We start from the raw sequence: 19396 nt of genomic DNA on the forward strand, positions 1-19396 counted from the left end.
TCAACAGTAGACTTTCGGGACGCTGGGCGTTCTTTTTCCTTTTATTTTTTCTTCTGTGTTTCCTTATTTCCTTGAGTACTCGAATATTCGTGTTTACTGTTATCACGCCCCCCCGGTCGAACAACAACCATTACTCTGTGTATCTGGACGCTCTGGTTTCTGTGGTTCTCGGGCCTCTCGAGTTAACGACGATATCGACACATTCCCGAAACCAATCACCTCAATCATCTCTTGCCCGCACGACTTCAAGATGCAATTGTCAACATTGCTCGTATCAGCCCTGGTGGCGATTGTTTCTGCGGCGCCCACATATCCCGAAGTCAAGGCAAAGGATGCCCGTTCGGCCATCGACTCGCTGGGTTCCTTGTCAGAGTACTTCAACTCTCTGGCATACAAAGTCAAGGCGGCCAAGGTTTCTGGAGAGGTTCCCGTCTGCGACCTGTCACAAGCCAAGATGCCTCTGAGTATGTCCAACTTTCAGCCCTGTTCCCGGAAGCCCAAGTACTAACCTGTGGTCAAAGACGGAGCACTGGCCGACCCCGCCGAAGGTCTCACCCTTAAGCACGTTGCTGTTGGTCGCGGCACTCAGAATTATACCTGCGACCTCAAGGAGCCTTCAGTCGCCCCCAAGGCCAACGGTGCCGTGGCTACCCTGTTCAACGCCAGCTGTGTCGCGGCCCTATACTCTGACCTCCTCGAGCAAATCCCTGGCATGGCCGTCCACTTCCCCCTGACGAATGCATCCAGGCTTGGCCCTGCTGAGCTGCCCGTGTCGGGCCACCACTACTTCACCGCCGATGGAGTGCCCTTCTTCGACATCCGCACACCGGGTCACGACATTGGTGAGGCTCCCTGCGCGAAGAACGATTCAGCTCCCGCGCCATCGACTGCCTCGGTGGGACAGAAGGGAGAGGCTGCCGTGGCTTGGCTCAAGCTCGATACCATTGAGGGCGCCACCCACAAGATCAAGCAGGTGTACCGTCTCACAACGGCTGGCGGTAGCCCTCCTGCCACTTGCGAAGGAATGAATGCGCAGTTCCAGGTTGAATATTCGACAGTGTAAGTGAACTTTTTGTTGAGTGATAACGACATTGAGAACTGACGTGTTGATTAGATACTGGTTCTGGGCTGGCGACATTGAAGAGGATGAAGAGTAGGACAAAGGAGGAACTGAAAGGGAAGCAAGTCACGATCTGGTCGGCGTTGTTGGGGGATGGAAGCAAAGCTCATGATACACGTAGTAGTATGGTTCGTCACGTAATAATATCCCCATCATGTTGTTGTTAGCGCTTTGTACTGTAGGCTCATTAATTCGACCTTTGTCTCGTACCTACATACCATTACGACAATTTCCATTGAAGTCATGTCATGTCTTGCCATAGATCAGGTCTTCAAGTGCGGATCCTCGGAATGGCGCATCAACCCTTGATCCCCATCAAACATCACCTCACCGACGCCCGCAACACCCCGAGCTTCTCCGCGTCTTCGGGGTCCCCGTTCCCCCACGGGGACACAGGGCTGGCCCCAGCAGGAGACCCTTGAAGTCCCAGATGCCCGTAGCACTCGCTTATTCTGGGACTGGGGAAACAGAGATGGGCAGCTGCCTGTCATGAGAAGCGGTGATAGATGGATGGATGCTGAGATCTGGGATGAAATCTGAGCATGCCATGTTGTGTCGTGGGGCTGTTTTTTACGGATGCTGAAAGAGAGCGACTTTCAGGTTTCTTTCAGCTGGAAATAAACAAAATTCTTTCAGGGCCGTCCCCACTATCGTTTAGGCTCCTCATCGCTGACTCCCACTGAAGCTGGGGTCATGCCACTCACCGCGGCTGCTTACATTTAGCAGGCCCTGCAGGCATTGACCGAAGAGGTACTTGGACTCCCGCCGTAGCGCAGGTGCCACGGAAGTACACTTCCATTCATCCATTGCGGGACGGAACATGACCGTACGTACCTTGCCTTTCCCCCGCGCAACCACTTCCATCCCTCGCTCTCCGTCTTTCGGTCCCAAGCGTGGGCCTTCTCCAAACTCAACCTTAGCCATCTCCAACATCCATCCACTGCAGCCCGCACGCATCATTTTACCACCCCCGTTGGATCCTCCTTCTTGTCACGTCGGAGCCGCAATCAGACAACAACTAATACCCCGTCGCCCAATTAGACCCGACGCACGCGCTGAGAGCAGCAGCAGCAGGAGGACGCTACCAAGCCGTGGGAGACGCGGGCCTCCCGTCTCTGTCCCCGTTCCCCGTTCCCCGCCGTCCGCGAACCTGTTTCTGCCTCTTGTTTCTACTTCCCCAGAGGTCGCCACAACTCGCCGCGTCGACCCGATCTAACCCGCCCATTCATCCTGCATAACTCTGCAGCCTGGCTGCTGTAACTTCCGGACTTCGCGACCAACCTCTCTACGACTTTTTCAGACCAATTTCCTGCGAATCATCGTTTTGTCGACTCAGCTTAATTAGACTTTGAGCCTCTTTTCGCATACTCATCGACTATTTTAACTCGGCGACTTCTTCCCCGCCCCGCCGCTCTTCTCTGCATCGATAAACTCATCAACTCCGTCCGACCGAACGAATGCCTACGAACTGAATCAGTCAGCTGCGCTGCCGCATTGGTTAGACCGTCACTTCTCGACAAAAACCCAGTTTCCCTGCCATAGTCATGTCTGATATGATGATGGCCGATTCCACCGGTCTGGTTGATCCGCCTGGCTTTGAGGCGGATCAACGGACTCCAGAAACGGCGCCGCCATCCTGCGACGACGACGCTTCCACAGACGCTGATGCCTCTGACCTGCAAGCTTGGCCCTACGACGCTCCCTCAGTTGTCTGGCCTCGCGACCGGCTGCCCGTCGAAATCTTCGAGATCATCACCACACATCTCACCAGGTTCGAAGTCAGAAGCCTGCGGCTGGTGTGCAGGGAATTCGAAGCCAAGGTGTCGGCGCAGTATTTTCGAAATGTCGTTGTACCTTTCAAGTCGGAGCTCTACAGTACCCTGGGTCACGATAGAAACGGCGTCCTCAACCGCACGTCGTCGGCTTTGCTTTCAAATGGCATGCGCATCTTTGAATCTTTTGGCCCTCACATCTGGCGCTTTGCTCTGTCGCTCGAGCTTGACGAGGATGCCTTGGCTTATCCGCCTATAAAGCCTACGCAAGAAGCTGTCCCGGCCTTCTGGGGCTTGTATCGTTGGCCACACACCACCTATCACCGGTACTCAGACCTCGAGGGACTCGAACAAACCGCCGATGAAACCGGGGCTATGAAGGATGCTCTCAAATGCTTGTCCAAGGTTAGAAATCTCGGACTTTGCTGCGACGCCGGCCTCGGATTTCTCGCAGGACCCGATCACATTGCTCGCAATGCAACCACTCTCCATCCCGTCTTTGCAACTCAAAACTGGCGCCGCGCGGGTTCGGAGCCGGATCAACGGAAGCGTCCCATCGTCACCGTGGGTGAGGTGACTGATCTCGTCAAAGCCATGAAAAAGCCCGTCTTTGAAAACCCAATCAGCTTTAAGAAAACTGTTCTGCAGAAGATGGTCACTGATGCTGGGTTCGAAGGCACTCAAATTAACGAGGCGGTGCGCATGATCCTGGAGACAGAAGATTCCAATCTGGCCGCGATTGATTTCGACGAGAGGGCGTCAATGCTCAATAACTTTGAGGGACGACGGCCATTCTCGCCTAACAGACTGCTGGCTGATTTTGAGCCCTCCTCAGACACTACGAAATACCCTCTGATCCCCTCTAGCCTGACGACGGCGCAGAAAGAGATGCTCCTTGAGCTTGAGTGGGCACACCGAGCCATGATTCAGTCATACGTTATTGGCTTGATTGACAATGCTCGCGACGGTTGCTTCCAGAACCTGACAACTCTCACGATCGCCAAAATCCCTAGCAGCCATGTGTACATCTTCAACCGCCATGACCTCTGGCAAAACCTCCCAACTCTCAACAACGTCTCATTGGGAGTGATTGCGGATTGGCGACGAGTCTCCAAACCAGCTCCTGGTTGTGTCGAGGACAGACCTGTTTCCCCTGTCGAGGCGGTCGAGAAGGTATATCAGCTCCTCAACACCTACATCGGTGCTCAGCAGAACATCGAGAGTCTTCACTTTGAATGGATTTGCGGTGGAGAGTTTGCGCCTGGAACATACCAGCGAAACCACTATATCCTCCCAGCCCCCTTTCTCCCAATGACCTATCTTATGAGTGCGACGGACAGCCCCAAGACTCACGGAGATTCCATTCTGAGCCTTCCCTTTGTCAAGCACTTGTCGCTCAAGAACTGCTGGTCATCTCCACATGTGCTTCTGCACATGATACGCTTCATGGCCCTCTCCTCACTTGAGAAGCTCGAGCTCGAGTCAGTGTCGCTCTCTGGTCCTCCCACAAACCAGACCCAGGCTCCCCTTCTTCAAGGCGGAATGGGACCAAACCCGAACGCTGCAAACTTGCTAAATCTATTCCAACAAGTGCATCATGTACCCGCTGATCAGGCAACGCTGCCGCACCAGCAACCGCAGTTCCAGCCACAAAACCCACAGCAGCCGGCCTTGGGTGATATTGGCATTGTGGCTCAACCAGGCGGGAACTGGGCTGCAAACATGATCCAAAATATGCAGCCCCTCGTACAGCCACAACAGCAAGACGAGCATCAGCAAGATGACCAGCAAGATGCACAACAAATCCCTCCTCTCAACTTACTGAGCCAACTCAACACCTTGGTCCCAGACGCGATGCCTGGGCCAATGGAGACGCTCCACCAACCCGAGTGGCTGTCTTGGGCAGGTATCATTGAACATTTCTCTCCCGGTATCAAGATTCGAAATATCCTGGCAGAACAGACGGGCTCGACTGGTGCACCAAATGAAGACTCGTGGTTCGACGAGTTGATTCAGTTGGATCAATACCTGCCATGGATAAACGCCCTCGAGGTTGATGAGAAGTCGTATTCCCTGAAGTGCCTCTCATTCAAGTCATGTGGCTACGTGTCGGTCGACGCACCCTTCCTCAACACAAGAGGCATTCTTCCTCATGGCGCCCAGGGACTTGGCGGTAACGCAAACCCCCACAACCAGGATCTCACTGCTCTCATGCAACGATGTCGTGATAAGATGCTCGGCCGTATTTCGCCCTACATCTCAAGCCGCGAGCTGTTCCAGCTCATCAACGCCTTTGGCATGGACATGGGCTGGGAGAATGTCTATGATAGCAAGACGATCTCTGATGCTGTGGCTGACGGTGTCGAGAGCCCTGGGAGAGGTCGCTTCTCGGGGACAATAGATGCCGACTATGCGGATCGAGGTGCAACCGGGCACTTGGGCAACCTTTCCAACATGGAAGGTCTGGGCTCGTTCTCATAGGACGAGGATGAAGAAATGGCTCCCATGGAGGAAGGAGATGAAGATGGCGATGAAGTTGACGATGAAGACATGACTGACACGGAGGACCAAGGTGTGCCTGAGGTCGAGGACGCAGACATGGACACTGAGAGTAATTCTGCCACTGAGACCGAGTATGAGACCGAGTACGAGGACGAGGAGCAAGTTGATGGTGTTGCTTTTAATTATTCTCCTTTTGTTTTGTAAAGGCAGGAAGGGCTTGAGGACATGACATTGGGCAAAACAGGACTGTACAACCTCGCAATGGACTCGCGAATGATGATGGATGGACGGATGGATGGGTTTGGGTTTACAGGGATTACGATACCGGCTCGGGAGAGCCCATGTTTATATGTGTATGTCAACTGTTGTTGGACAACATTGATGTTGGAGTACAGTAAAGGCTCGCGCTGAATAGCTTACTTGGATGGTTTTGTAGCCTTGAGCACAAGACGATGTGAAATGCAATAATCTTATGGCGTTGGCATGAAGGGATTGTGAAGCTTGTCAAGGCGGCAGGAGGACAACATCATGGCCAGAGCTTGTCCCATCAACGGCATTGACTGACTTGCATAACTTGCCGTCTAGTCAATCTTCACGGCAAGAAGCATTGGACGTCAATAGGGAGTCGTGAACCCTGGACAGGGTTGTATCGTCAACACCAATCGAGGAGCTGCTCTATGCCGCTGCTCATCATGTACCAGCATAACCTGGTCTCTGATCACATCACATCACAAACCAGCACTCATGAGGACTTGATTGATTTTATTTCGTCAAGAAAGCCTTGCGAATTTTTGCATGCGTTTCCCTTTAAAAGCCATGCTCACCGTAGCCTGCCATACACCAGGAGATGAAAAGCCACGAATCGCCCCCGCAAAAACCCTTAAAACATTGTGGAGTGCTTTGTGTTGTGCCTTGTTCACGTCACAAGAGGTTCCTCCCCCGAAATAACCAGTCTCGACCAGCGCTTAACAATTTTTGTCTATTGAGAGGGCCCCCCAAGAGGAAATTGGGAAGAGAGCTTCTCTACTTAAGCGGCGGTGATGGCCTTGCGGAGACGGGCACCGCGCTGTCGCGAGCTGAGGTGCTGGTCACGCTCGGCGACGGCATCGGACTTCTGGACGACCTCATCAGCCTCGGTGAGGATGAGCTCGATGTGGCAGGGGTTGGACATGTAGGGGTTGATCTGTCTTGGGTCAGTATTTGATAGGTATGTCATCCAGGGTCGAGGTTAACATACACGACCGTGAGCACGGTATGTCCGTCGTCGCTGCTTGGGGGCCTGGTTGACCTGGATGTGCTTGACGACCAGGGCACCAGTGTCGAGACCCTTGGCATCAGCGTTGGACTCGGCGTTCTTGAGGAGGCCGAGGAGGAACTCGGCGGACTTGACGGGCCATCGAGCCTTGGAGACACCGAACTGCTTTCCTGTTGGGGAAAAAATCCATCAGCATCTTGTTCCCAACGTAATCCCATGATTCACACTCTCCACCTCTCCATCTCCAAGTGTTTCGCATGTGGGGGAATCTCGAAGGTCGTACCTTGGGCGGTTCGGCCAGTGCTGCCGGCATATCGTCGCATGGGGACAGCCTCCTTGTGCTCCTTGACGTTCTCGAGGAAAGCAACAGCGCGCTGAAGCTTCCAGCCGTTGATGGCCTGGGCGGTCTCGCGAGTGTTCTTGAAGGACACTCGGAGGTAGGCACCGCGGGCGCGGGCCGACTTCGAGGACTGAATCTCGGTGGCAGCGTATCGAACCTGTGTTGCGAAGAAAAAAAGCCAGTCAGCCGTGGCATGTTCTCAGAATATTCCCATCACGAGAAAAGAAAAAAAAAGGACGCTGCAAGCACACAGCACGAAAACTCGCCCTCGACGACATGACCGTCGTCGGAAGCAACAATTCGTGCCCGTCTCGCGCGTGTATTCCTCCTCTTTCTAATTCATCGCGATCGACGGGACTGGGGGGCGCATTGGTACTCACCATCTCGGCGACTTGGGTGGTGAGTGACGGTTATCGACGACGACGTGGGTTCGGGCGGGCTGAAGTTGAGAAATTCTGAACTTTTGCCCTAACAGGTCGGGAGGGACCACAAACTCGCTTACTCAATTTGGGTGGTGAGAGGTCTTAGGGTTTGGCTGCCCTGCTGGTTGGAGGTACGAAAAAAGACGTAGTAAATCGTGAGAAAATCACAAAAATCCTGAAAGAGTCTGAAAAGAGCCAAAAGATTCTAATTGACTTTGAGAATGAGTCTGGAATGGTTTTATCTCTTCCTGTGTCGTGCACGAAAGGAATATCAAATTCAGACTGATGTGCACCAGATCACCTGACCCTGCCATCCATCGGCACGTGATTTCCAACTTTGCACCTTGCCTCGTCCGTCCCATCCCCGGAGCCACACTCCCCACTCTCGGAACCGGAGAAACTTGCTGCAGCAAAGTGGATCTAAGCTTCAAGAGCTTCAAAAAATTCTTTCTCGACAAGTCCCCCAAACGCCCAGCGTTCCCCCCAGGCAAGGCTACACAAAAGACAAGATTGGACTCTGATCCACGTCCGCCTTCTCTCGACGATCTCTCCTCGCTTGGATTCCTCCTCGATATCGACTTTCTCTGTCGTCCCTAGTTTCTTCAGTCCCTTTCAATTCCTTCCCCAGGGAAACTTCCAAATCAATCCGATATCATGGCACCTTTCACCCCTCGAGGAGGCGCCCGTGGTGGCCGTGGAGGCGGCGCTCGTGGAGGCCGTGGTGGTTTCGGTGGTGGTGATCGCGGCGGCTTCGGTGGCCGTGGTGGTGCGCGAGGTGGCTTCGGTGGCCGAGGTAAGAAGAGTTGCGCTGTCGCGCGATCTTGTCGTGTTTTGCATCTTGAGACTGACTGTTCGCAAAAGGTGGTGGCCGTGGTGCTCCCCGTGGCGGTCCCCGCGGTGGTGCTCGAGGTATGAATGACTCCTACTATCTACACTCTTGAATGGAAACTGACAATCTGAAAAGGTGGTCGTGGCGGCGGTCGCGGCGGCTTCGGTGGCAAGCCTGGCCAGAAGGGCGGTGCCAAGGTCATTGTTGTATGTTGAGACGCGATCCTCAAAGTTGAAAGTTTTGCGATCTAACACCTTATCTAGGAGCCTCACCGCCACCCCGGTGTCTTCGTCGTCCGCGGCGGTAAGGAGGATGGTCTTGCGACTCGCAACCTGACCCCTGGCGAGTCCGTCTACGGCGAGAAGCGCATCTCTGTCGACGAGACGGTCCAGAACGACGATGGTACCACCACCACCACCAAGATCGAGTACCGCATGTGGAACCCCTTCCGAAGCAAGCTTTGCGCTGCCATCGCTGGTGGTGCCGATGAGATCTACATCAAGCCCGGCTCCCGCGTCCTCTACCTCGGTGGTGCCTCTGGTACCTCGGTGTCCCACGTCGCCGACCTTGTCGGTCCCACCGGCTACGTCTACGCCGTCGAGTTCTCTTCGCGATCCGGCCGTGATCTCATCACCATGGCTTCCAAGCGACCCAACGTTGTCCCCATTGTCGAGGACGCCCGTCAGCCTGCCCGCTACCGCATGATTGTCCCCATGGTCGATGTCATCTTTGCCGATGTTGCCCAGCCCGACCAGGCCCGTATCGTCGCCATGAACGCCAACTGGTTCCTCAAGGTTGGCGGTGGTGTCCTCATCTCCATCAAGGCCAACTGTATCGACAGCACTGCGCCTGCCGCCGAGGTCTTTGCCAACGAGGTCCAGAAGATGCGAGCGGAGTCCATCAAGCCCAAGTTCCAGCTCACCCTGGGTAAGTTTTCTTAAACATGACAATGACCTACCTCAACTAACAGTCTTCAGAACCCTTCGAGCGTGACCATTGTTTGGTTGCCGGCGAGTACCAGCGCTACAAGTCCTAAATTGACATGAGCGGCTAAGGAGTTTTCGCTTGGAATCAAGATGAGAAGAGATGGTCTGCTTTGTCATGCGGTTTCCCAGGTTTCTCACGATCCCCGGTAGACATTTCTTGCGCGTCTTCAGCTTGCATCAGGGAAAAATGGTTGACGGCTTTTCTTCAACAAACGGCGAGGGGCGTTCCGGGTGGGTTGGATCTGTATACATATCAAATGTTGTCCCAAATCATTTTTTTGGTGGTTTCACGGCTCCAAGAAATCTATAAACAGTTGATCACAAACCATAAAGCACAACCAACACCACCCCCGGGGACGACGTCCTTGATTGAGCGATCGGAGACGAATATGGCACGGGATCAGACAGACGATGGATGCTTTATGTGGCCAAGCAAGCAGTCTGGTACACGTCTGCCCGGCCTACGACTTCATGATACCCCCATACGATGGCCACGCCTGGCGTCCCTGTGTTGTGTCTTGTTTATAGAGGATAGTTTAGGAATGCAATTTGTAATGTTTTGACAGTTTACCTTAAGCCGAATGACTGCTGGGTGACGCTGTTATGAAAATCAATGAACCATAGATTGATAGGATTGGGAGCCATTTAAGCTTATTCTTTACATGTATTCATCTATTATCGTGATGTTTATCTATCTACAGCAACAGGGTATATACTAGTCATCAAGGTCTATTTCTGTTTCGCTCATACTGCCAGTGACCGGCGTCGAAATTCGAGCTCTGCATCTGGAGAAGGCGCCTTGGTCATGACCATCGCCATGGGCATTGGGCGATCCTCGCCCTTCTTGAGGCGAATGTCATAGTTTATGAGCAAATGTGCCAGCACAAGTTTGATCTCATTGCCAGCAAAGAAGCGCCCGGGGCACGCATGCTTTCCAGCGCCAAAATTGATGTTTGTGTCATTGAGGGATGTGAATTGCCATCGGTTGCTGGCCTCATCTGACTCCTGGCGAAGATTGTAAAAACGCAGGGCATCGAAGCGTTCAGGGTTCGGGAAGTATCGCTCATCGACAGAGATGCCTGCTTGGGGAGCGAGCACCTTTGTTCCAGGGGGAAGCTGGGTGCCGTCGGAGAGGGAAATCGGTTTCATGACTTTTCGGATGAAGGATGCTGAGTTCGGTTAGTTAAGCGGAAATATGAGGCAGAACTTGAAACTCACTGATGTTTCCACGAAGGCGCTGAACTTCCCTCATGAAACTGTCCATCTTCTTCAGCTTGGCCATGTTCTCCTTTTTCTCCCACCCCTTCTCCACTTCAAGAATACGGTATGCCTCCTCGCGTAGCTCATCTTGCACCTCGGGGTATGCTGCCAAGTCGCAGAGGCATTCGCAGAGCAGGTTGTTGGTCGAGTGGATAGATGCCGCGGCAAGAATTAACTGCAGCTCGGCCTGGACCGTAACGTCGGCCTTCTCCTCCTCGGGCAGCCCTTCAATGAGCCACTGGATCATGTCGTCTGGGGCATCCTCAGATCCAGGCATGTCCATGTCTCGTAGCCGCTCCTCGAGGATGGGTAGGAGCATTTCCTTCGCCGTCTTGATATCGTTGCGAATCTGGCCCAGTTCCGAAACAAAATGTTGACCAATGGGTCGAGCCCATTCGGGGAAGAGCTGAAGCTTCACACAGGCCGTGAAGACGTGAATAGCAAAGTTGATGGTAGTGTTCATCCACTTCTCATCTCGGCTGATGGAGGGTCCGACAAAGGCTCGGCCACTCATGCGGGCGACGGCGCGGAGGCCAAAGGGCTGCCATTTCACAGGCGTCCAGTCCTCGCAAGCTGGGAACTCAGTAGCAAGAATGTATTCCAACTCTTGCTTCAACTGAGGCATGACTCGGGTGAGATTCTGCGTCAGCTTTGTCCGCACCAACAGCGCGAGCATGTCGCCATTGTGGCCGGGTGTAAACTTGGTGTACTTGGTTTGGAGAGCCTGTTGGGGGATAAGTATTCGTTATGACATGATTGGATTGGGGTAAGTATTACATCTGATACGGCTTCGGTGGCACTCAGGACATCCTCTGGTAGCACCTTGAGCTCACCAACGAGTCGTGCTGGTACCAATACTTGTACTCCCTCGGTGGCCTTGATCTGGTATACTCGATCGCGAAACTAACACAGTATAAGCACGTGTGGTGTAACATCAAAGTCTTGTCCAACCAACCTTTGTGTAACTATCCTTGATCAACGTCTCGGCATCAAAGATCCATTTCGTCTTGGGGGCTTTGTAGAAGGGGAACTCTAGTTCCAAAGGTTTTCTTCTTGACCGTATTAACCAGACGGCTAGAAGGACGATGGCGATAGTGATGTAATAGCTGGCACGCTTCCCTCCAGTGACAACTTGAGGTAATTGGACATCGACGCTTATGGGTGAAGCGAGGAGGCTCGACACGTTTTCCATGACGGTCGACGACATGGAGGGAAATCGAGTAGTGATGGATAAAAAGAGCAATGGATCCGTGGAAATCAAGGACCCTTCGAGATTTGGCGTTTTCTAAATTGACAAAGTAATCCGTGGTCGTAGCGGGTTATAAGTCGTCTCCGTATCCGACAACAGGGCAGGGCCGTGTCGTGTATTAGACCGTGTCTCTGCAGCGTCGGGAAAGGACCCTAGTGAAACCCAATGATTCGTCAAGGATCGACCGGTTCGGCGAGACTCGTGGCTAATAACACAGCACGAGACAGAAAAATACCCGATCCCAATCGGAGAGAAGGATCGAGTTGGTTGTGGAGGGCAGGGCTGAAAGGGTAGAGGTAGAACAACTGCACCAAGCTGTACAGATGACCTCAAGTTACATCACGGGAGCCATCAAGTGCGCGAGGGACGGCCTGCTTTTTGAGACCAACCTGTAGGAGGCTTCGATGCTCCGAAGCACGCTCCATGCTGACGGAGGATTCGTTGGAGGACCGTCTGTGTAGTGCCGTCTGAAACAAATTGGTTCCCAGAACAGCGCTCGGGATGTGCCACCTCCGGATCTTAGCCTGCCGCTGGGGTACAGGTAGCGTGTGAACATGGTACCATGGCGTACAAAGTACATGCAGGATTGCCCGCCCTATTTACGACGATCTTGATTGTCAATGGAATGGAAGATGGGATTGATGGACAGTTATCTTGACGAGATGCGTTAGACGGGTGAGAAAAAGCCATGCTTTTCGTTAGACGGAAGGCGATCTGCTTACACATCGGCACCTGCCCTGGCATCACCAAGTGCCGTTTTCAGAGGAAGGAGCGACCCCGAAGGACAAAAACTTCACCAAGTGCATCTAGAAAATCACCAGAATTATCCAAGAAACACCAACAGACGCCTCACCGACTTCAATATGCACAGACTGGTCAAGATCAATGTCGGTAACATGGCAATCCTTCAGCGCAAATCCGTATTTGGTGCCAATCGCGAATTCCTCCAACTGCCCTCTAGTCTCTCGGATGTCAGGCCTTCCATTCACTAGCGCCATTGTCCAGCAGCGGAAACATCGTCTTCCGTCAGAGGTCTGCGCGTCTGGGACATTTGGATCTGCCCTGCGACCAACGACAGGCCGCACAGCTCCTGATTACCACCTCTGACCCCTCAGCTTGCGGGCTTGTGCGCCTTCAACGCTCCAGCCAGCCATTCGGTTGGCTCTCCTCCTAGAACCCCTCGGCAGTGCGGCAGCCCCAAGCCTCAGACATGAGACTCAATCCAGCTCCTTGCAGGATCCATTGCGACGCATCGAACGCAACAAGTTTCTGGCGCCCACTGTTACCGCAATCACTCCTGAATCACCCTTCAGGAGCTTGCCGTTGTCAGCAGTTACTGTTCGAGGGCCGATGGCATTTACATCATGGTTGCCCACCGACATAAGCAACAACGTCACCAGATGGCAAGCGTCTAGTCCAATATTTGATTCAACTTGAAAACTCTGCCCCGGATACCAAATGCCAGCTGTCTCAGTCCGTGTTGAGAGAGGTCCAGACCTAAGCCCCAAACCTCACCGCTCGAGTTTTTCCACTTCCTGTCGGGCCACCATCACGAGAGGCTCGTTTGATTAGCCTTATCACACGTATGCTTCATGAACATAAGCTTAGATGCCTTATGATCATCAAGTGCCGATTGCCGACAAGTTTTTCAGGGCGGCATTTCAAGGCCTCAAATTCTGGCCATAGGCGAGGTTTCAGTATCGAAGAACAGACACAGTCGGTTTTGGCCACTCACCTTCACCATTTCCTGCCAGTTCTCGTATCAGACAGTCAACAAGTCTGATGCCTTCTCAAATTCAAATGCTAGCTGCAGCAAGCCCCATCAACTCAGGTTACACAACCCAGGCGAACAACGCTGAACGGTTCGCCCGCTTGGCATGACTATTCCACGATCCGATCCGTTCTCATCCCGCTGTACCCCCACACGGTTCCTGGCACATCTGCAGTTTCAACCCAAAGCAATCTTCAGACACCAATCATATCTGCTAATGCTTACCCCAGACGCCCGTTGTTGAAAAAGTTTTCGCATCATGCTCGGGGAACCCTGCTATCAAAGATCCTCTGAGCCTCCTCTTTGGCTGACTTGAGTTCATAATCACCTGTGTCTGCCTTGCCAGGCGATGGCACCACCTCAAGAAAGGCAACCAAGCCAACGTATGTCGACTGCAAGGCCAGTCGGGCGGTGCTTGGCTGCGTTGCGAGGATGATCGACACTGAAAAAAAACGAGAGGGAACCAGCTGCAGAGTGCAAATTTTTCTCTTTCCTTCAGGGGCTGTGATAATCGAGGTGGCTGTTATCATTGCCTGAGTGTTGGGGATGGCGAATTTATATGTGAGAACATGCACCTCTGCATGTGTCTTGCCAACTTCATTTCCAGATCTCTTCTTTATTCTCTCGATGTCACTTGACTTGCCCATTCCTTATCCAAACTTTGAAAATGTCGGATTTCCAGGGGCTTGGTGCGAAGTTCGAAGAGCCAGATGCCCAGGGCTTCCAGAGCTCTGTGACTGGTAGCACTTCAAGTCCAAGTCCATTTGTGGTAAGACTGTGAGCATCTGTATTTTCTCGCCTCTCACTCGAGCAGCAGGCTTCCGATGCATCCTCGCACACTTCGCTATCCCTCACTTCCAACGTCTGTCTTCCTGCTCCCGCGACGCACGATACAACAAGATCGCAGCATCACATGGACCACCTTGAACGCTTTGTTCAAGATCTCCAATCGGTAATGGCAGTTTTGTGTTCAAGAAAAGTGGATTACTTACATGTATCAGTCCGCGAAGAGGGCGTTTCCCAACTCTGCGTATTCTCGATACAAGGAGGTCGAAGTGCTGTTGATTCGATGGGAGGAAGACGAACTCGAAGTGGAATGGGAACTCAACGAGCTACACAAGATCTTCCGTGACCTGTATGGGTTCTCGACTGAGCAGTTTCTCATTCCAAGTCAAAACTCCCATCGGAAACTCAACCTCAAAGCTTTAAGTTTCGTTGAAGAGCACGAGAACGAAGACACTCTTTTGATCGTATACTATGGTGGACATGGAGTCATCAACAAAGCCAGACAGTCAACCTGGTCTTGGTAAGAACAAAATTCGTCATCGATTTCAAGGGCTCACTAGTGTATAGCAAACAGGACAAGACTTACGCAACGGTAGAATGGTCTGCCATTCAGACCTTGTTCGAAATGGCAAAATGCGACGTCCTCCTGCTCCTCGACTGCTGTGCTGGTGCCAGTGCGGCTCCGCTTACTGAGCGGCCGACCAACATCAAGGAAACAATCGCAGCTTGTGGGTTCGAAACATGGACACCACGCCCCGGGGCGCAGTCGTTCACTCATACATTGATCGAAGTGATGAAGGAGTGGGCCTCTCAACTCCCTTTCTCCGCCGCCATGCTGCATAGCGAGATCCTGACTCGACTCAAACATGCGCCGCCTCACCGGTCATCTCAGGGAGCATTGGTTGAGTCGAGGAAAACACCAGCTTACATCGTCTCAACGCCCGACCCACATACAGCCTCCATCACCCTTGGCCGCATGTTTGAAGAAGAGTCTTATTCTCTCTCATCGTCTCGGGCCGTACCCGGATCCATTCCCGGAAACCTCTCAGAGAAGGTGCAGTCAGACAGTTACGTCTCGAGTGAGGACCGCATCCAGGCCCTAATGGCGGTGGACGATAAGGGACAGAGAGCGGCTCCACATGTTCTCCTAACAGTTGCGCTGGAGGAGGACCAGGTGCTCGATGCCGCAAGCTGCGCTCGATGGCTGAAGCAGTTTCCACTTTTGGCAAAGTACGTGAGTGTTGAGGGCGTATATCGCAGTTACTCAACACTTCTGCTGTTGTCTGTGCCCGTCGTTTTGTGGGACTTGCTGCCAGATCATCCAGCAACGCAATTTGTGGGATACGTCAAGTCCCGCAACCTCGTGCCGAGGGAGGTGATGCATGACCGGGCAGCCACGCCAATCCCTATTACCAAATACTCGGCTCGAGACCAGGCAGTCGATCCCTTTGATTGCGTTTCTCCGCTGAAATCGACCTCGGGATTGAGCAGCCTTGATTCCGGATACGACTCAAGTATTCCGCGGCCAGCAACGCTGGCAGCATTGAGACGTACCCGGCAAACAACGGATGGCATGGTTGGTTCTCTGGCTAGCCAGGTACTAGCGGGTAACAGACGAAACAAGCTGTCATCAACGGAACTTCTAGGCCCGGATCGACCAACCTCGGTGCCAGCCAACACAGGTTCGGGCTTACAGCAGGGGCTTGTGTCGACCAGCCAAAGACCAAAGCGTCTGATCGTGTCTGTTAGGGAAGCAGACTTTGATGACGACAAACTGGGCGTGACCTGCGTGCTTTGTTACGGGCACAATGTCCAGCGAAGTCAGTTTGTGAGGAGGGCGACGTCAAAGCCGATCTGGTGAGTCAATTAAGTTGAGGATGCCGAGTCGCTCGGACGGTGGAGGTCCCCAGTTCTGAATTGTCATTTCTGCTGGATCGGACTGGAGCCGGTTGCCCTACCACCCTGGCTCTTCTGGAAGATTGAATGGCACATGGTTACTAATGTTGGTCTAGGAACGAAGAGTTCCGCTTTGAAGTGCACAACTCACCAATGTTCTATCACATGAGGCTCTCGGTGTGGGGAGACCAGATGCTAGAGCTCATTGGTGAACTGCACATTGACCTTTGTGAGTTGGTGCTAAAAGGCCAGCTTCCGGACCTGGATGAATGGCAGAGCCTATGGCGCGATGGAAAGAAAACGGGGTCGATCCGCATCAGGTTACAATACCTAGACGTGAGCGAGGATGAGGAGCGACAGGCGGCAGAGACCAAGGCGACGGCGGCGCAACGGCACCAACAGCGACAATGGCTGGAACGGCAACAGAGCGATGACGGGCAAGCTCGGGTGCAGCAGATGGATTTTCAGGTCTGGTAAGGGGCAACAAGACGGCGTCTGCGATGACAGGGAGCCAAGAAGCGGTGGCTCAGGTCCGGTTTGCTCAACGCCGTGGCTTTTGACCAGGGAGGATTCAAGGAAGAAAAGAGTACATGGTTGGTACACAAAGGGTCCCACAAAAAGACAGAACTCAAGCGATCGAATCGCTGCACTAGGGGAATTTGTTGACAGGAGACACCCCTGCCTGGCAAAGGGGTCGGTACTTGGAGGAGCCGCGCCGTCTCTCCACAAAAGAAAAATTCCATCCATCTTATCAGATCGTGGCTTACTGCCTAACCCATGGGCCTGGGCCGGGACTGAGGCCGGTGTTGTTTTTCTGTGGGACTTGTCGAGGGTGTTGAAAAAGGCAGTCAATTTCGGATATCCTTGTTCAAACAGACGGCGGTCTCGGACGACGTAACACTGAGCTTGTCGGTGAAAGGGATCCTTGAAGCTGACTGACCCTGGGCTGGGTAACAGGTAAATCAGGGAGGCGCAGAGATGACACAGGCCAACTCACACAAGCAGCGTTGAAAGGTGTTATCTGACTGCATTCCCCGGATGCGATACTCTCCAATACCGCGCCCCTAACAACGCACCTGCAGCATGGCTGTATGCAGAGTTGCAGAAGCGCCGGCGAGGCAACTCAACAGGCTGTGGGCTCTCGAGACCAAAAGGAAATGCTGGGCGAGAAAATCCCAGACGAGTCACGGTGAGGCAGGTTCCGAGATCGGTGGGCCTAGACTACGTGTCCCTACTGTACGGGGATCGTCGTCATTAATAGGTTGCAGCTCATCATCCAGCCAGCAGAAACAGGGAGGAGGTCCGAGATTAGATTGGATTGATAAGATTTTTTCAGTCTTTGCATCTGATAAAACAATTGGGTGGTCAAGGCTGAGGGAGACGAGTCAATTGAGGCATGCGATTGGTCGAGACCCACCTACTAGAACCCTAGGGAAAGAGGAAAGAACTCCCGGGCGCTGGCGATGGGGCAAGCGCAAAAGAAAAGCTGACCCTGACCCAAAGGGGGGTGTGGACGAGATGGATGCCAACAAGAACAAGGCTCCGCCCGTTTTGTATTGGAGCTTGCGACTTGATTACGGGGATGTCCCCAGCGGCTTCGTTTTTGAGTCGTCTGCCAAGAATTGGGTCCTCGGGTTGCTCAATCCCGAATCTTTTCCACAGCTCGGCGCACATTTCGGTCAGTTGGAGACGACAAGACTTTAGGTCTCGGAGATACTCTTCTTTGTGTGTTGCCCAATCGATCTCCGAGCGGCTATCGATACCCAAATCCTTCAGGATGGGTGTCAATGAACAAAGGTACAGAAGGTGAAGCACTTGGCTATGTATCTGGTGAATGATGTTGCACTTGGTCAATGGCAGCATGAGTCCAATAGCCTCGGACGTACTTCACCGCCCGGTTCAGATTCCAAGCTGGGAGGAGTCGAACAGACTACCAAGAACTAGCATGTTAGTTGACATAGTCTCCTGTATGTCATGAAGCAAGGATTGAACTTGTTTCTCATCCGTGTAGCCGGGAGCAGTAAGGTTTGGCGTATTTCGTTTCCTTGCCAGATCCCAACTTGAAATGATTGAAATGAATGGGTGTCAAATCCACAATCATCTTCCGTGGCTGTCCAGCAAGTTTACCGTGGCAGAGGCTTCGGTCTGTGTCGTCTGGGCGCTTAAAGTAATATTCTTCTTTTTTGTCTTGAATAGATACACATTTTCTTTGCATGTGGACTAAGTGCATGCATGTTAGAAGAATTCTAGTACTTGATATTGTCTACCTCGGCTTGTGAGCTTTAGCCAAGTTCTTGTAACATGGTCGCGGATGCGAGCCCATTGGCTTGAAACGGGTGTTGCTCTGCTGCAAGTTAATTATTTGGGTATTATACATGGCACCCATTGGCTCGTTAAATTTGCCTGCATTTCTCTTTTCCTTTTGGCAAATTGATGTGGTGCAGGTGTCGATCACAGGGTTGTTTCCCCAACCGCTAGGCCTGGATGATCCTGGACTTGATAGTGCAGGCCGTGATCTTAGGATTCAACTCCTACTACATTCAAGACTCTAATATGTCAAATCAAGCATGAAATTCAATGGCCTGGGATACATTCATAAGACTAACATCATTACTGCAAGAGTGTCTTGCAAAGTAGGCATATCCGCACCTGTCCATTGGTCTGGAGATAACCTATACCACATCTCTAGGCCACTGGTAACATACCCATCTTGGTCTGCTTCAAACCCCGTCGAGACTGTCCAAATTCTTTAATGGTGTCGCACCAGTTCTATTCACCCTAAGGCATGCATGGACTTGGGGAAGTTACAGCACTGGCCGGTTTACTGGAAGTCCTCAAGGCCCTCCCTCAACCAGGTTAGGAGTGGGCCGAATCGACAACACGGACGAGAGTCCCAGCTTAGCACCTAAGAAACCCCAGCATTGAAACCCTTCAATAGACTCCAAGGTCAAGCTGGCCATCTCTTGCGTGGTATGAGCGATATTATTGTCTGTCTAATGACCTGACGTCTCCCCTTGCAACATTTTACTAATTTACTGTCCCAACGACGAGGTACATTCAGGGAAGCCCTGGCGGCTTTACACAGGAGCATGAATGCATCAGATGCTGACGTGTGGTCGGAAGCGATGCCCGCATCTGTCATGCTCAGAGTGCTTGTAGATGCCCAGCACGTCAAAGATGGGGTAAGGAGGAGAGAACTGCGGCTTTG

The 19396-nt window shown here is 52.7% G+C and overlaps 6 protein-coding genes across 6 annotated transcripts; 4 read left to right on the forward strand and 2 right to left on the reverse strand.

The window, feature by feature from the left end:
* Positions 1-250: 250 nt before the first annotated feature.
* On the forward strand, positions 251-1157 carry NECHADRAFT_96845 (uncharacterized protein; the record flags this gene model as incomplete). Its single annotated transcript, XM_003047515.1, has 3 exons — positions 251-464; positions 522-1059; positions 1115-1157. 3 exons carry the CDS (start codon positions 251-253, stop codon positions 1155-1157), a joined length of 795 nt encoding a protein of 264 aa, XP_003047561.1.
* A 1507-nt stretch (positions 1158-2664) lies between these two features.
* On the forward strand, positions 2665-5828 carry NECHADRAFT_101885 (uncharacterized protein; the record flags this gene model as incomplete). Its single annotated transcript, XM_003047516.1, has 1 exon — positions 2665-5828. One exon carries the CDS (start codon positions 2665-2667, stop codon positions 5371-5373), a length of 2709 nt encoding a protein of 902 aa, XP_003047562.1. The 3' UTR covers positions 5374-5828.
* A 311-nt stretch (positions 5829-6139) lies between these two features.
* Positions 6140-7416, reverse strand: NECHADRAFT_102874 (60S ribosomal protein L17). Its single transcript, XM_003047690.1, has 4 exons — positions 7370-7416; positions 6933-7146; positions 6632-6819; positions 6140-6577 (listed from the first exon to the last, which is right to left on the reverse strand). The coding sequence occupies exons 1-4, from the start codon at positions 7370-7372 to the stop codon at positions 6422-6424; spliced, it is 561 nt and encodes a 186-aa protein (XP_003047736.1). The 5' UTR covers positions 7373-7416; the 3' UTR covers positions 6140-6421.
* Positions 7417-8065: 649 nt separating this feature from the next.
* On the forward strand, positions 8066-9788 carry NECHADRAFT_72420 (rRNA methyltransferase NOP1; the record flags this gene model as incomplete). The annotated part of the gene is made up of 4 exons (XM_003047517.1): positions 8066-8204; positions 8376-8446; positions 8504-9167; positions 9218-9788. 4 exons carry the CDS (start codon positions 8066-8068, stop codon positions 9274-9276), a joined length of 933 nt encoding a protein of 310 aa, XP_003047563.1. The 3' UTR covers positions 9277-9788.
* A 182-nt stretch (positions 9789-9970) lies between these two features.
* Positions 9971-11678, reverse strand: NECHADRAFT_50522 (uncharacterized protein; the record flags this gene model as incomplete). The annotated part of the gene is made up of 4 exons (XM_003047691.1): positions 9971-10395; positions 10445-11210; positions 11264-11389; positions 11442-11678. The coding sequence occupies 4 exons, from the start codon at positions 11676-11678 to the stop codon at positions 9971-9973; spliced, it is 1554 nt and encodes a 517-aa protein (XP_003047737.1).
* Positions 11679-14368: 2690 nt separating this feature from the next.
* NECHADRAFT_50976 (uncharacterized protein) lies at positions 14369-16665 on the forward strand (the record flags this gene model as incomplete). The annotated part of the gene is made up of 4 exons (XM_003047518.1): positions 14369-14458; positions 14508-14812; positions 14860-16149; positions 16305-16665. Coding segments are annotated over 4 exons (2046 nt in total), but the record flags the coding sequence as incomplete, so codon positions are not given.
* Between the last annotated feature and the right edge of the window lie 2731 nt (positions 16666-19396).

The sequence above is a fragment of the Fusarium vanettenii genome (genome assembly GCF_000151355.1).
Source record: "Fusarium vanettenii 77-13-4 chromosome 10 genomic scaffold NECHAsca_14_chr10_3_0, whole genome shotgun sequence".
Taxonomy (NCBI): Eukaryota; Fungi; Ascomycota; class Sordariomycetes; order Hypocreales; family Nectriaceae; genus Fusarium; species Fusarium vanettenii.

Bases quoted from the DNA above. Each gene is read 5' to 3' on its own strand.
- NECHADRAFT_102874 (XM_003047690.1), bottom strand. The intron at 6,820-6,932 runs GTACGACCTTCG...TTTCCCCAACAG, and splicing joins CACTGGCCGAACCGCCCAAG to GAAAGCAGTTCGGTGTCTCC. The intron at 6,578-6,631 runs GTATGTTAACCT...GACCCAAGACAG, and splicing joins CATACCGTGCTCACGGTCGT to ATCAACCCCTACATGTCCAA.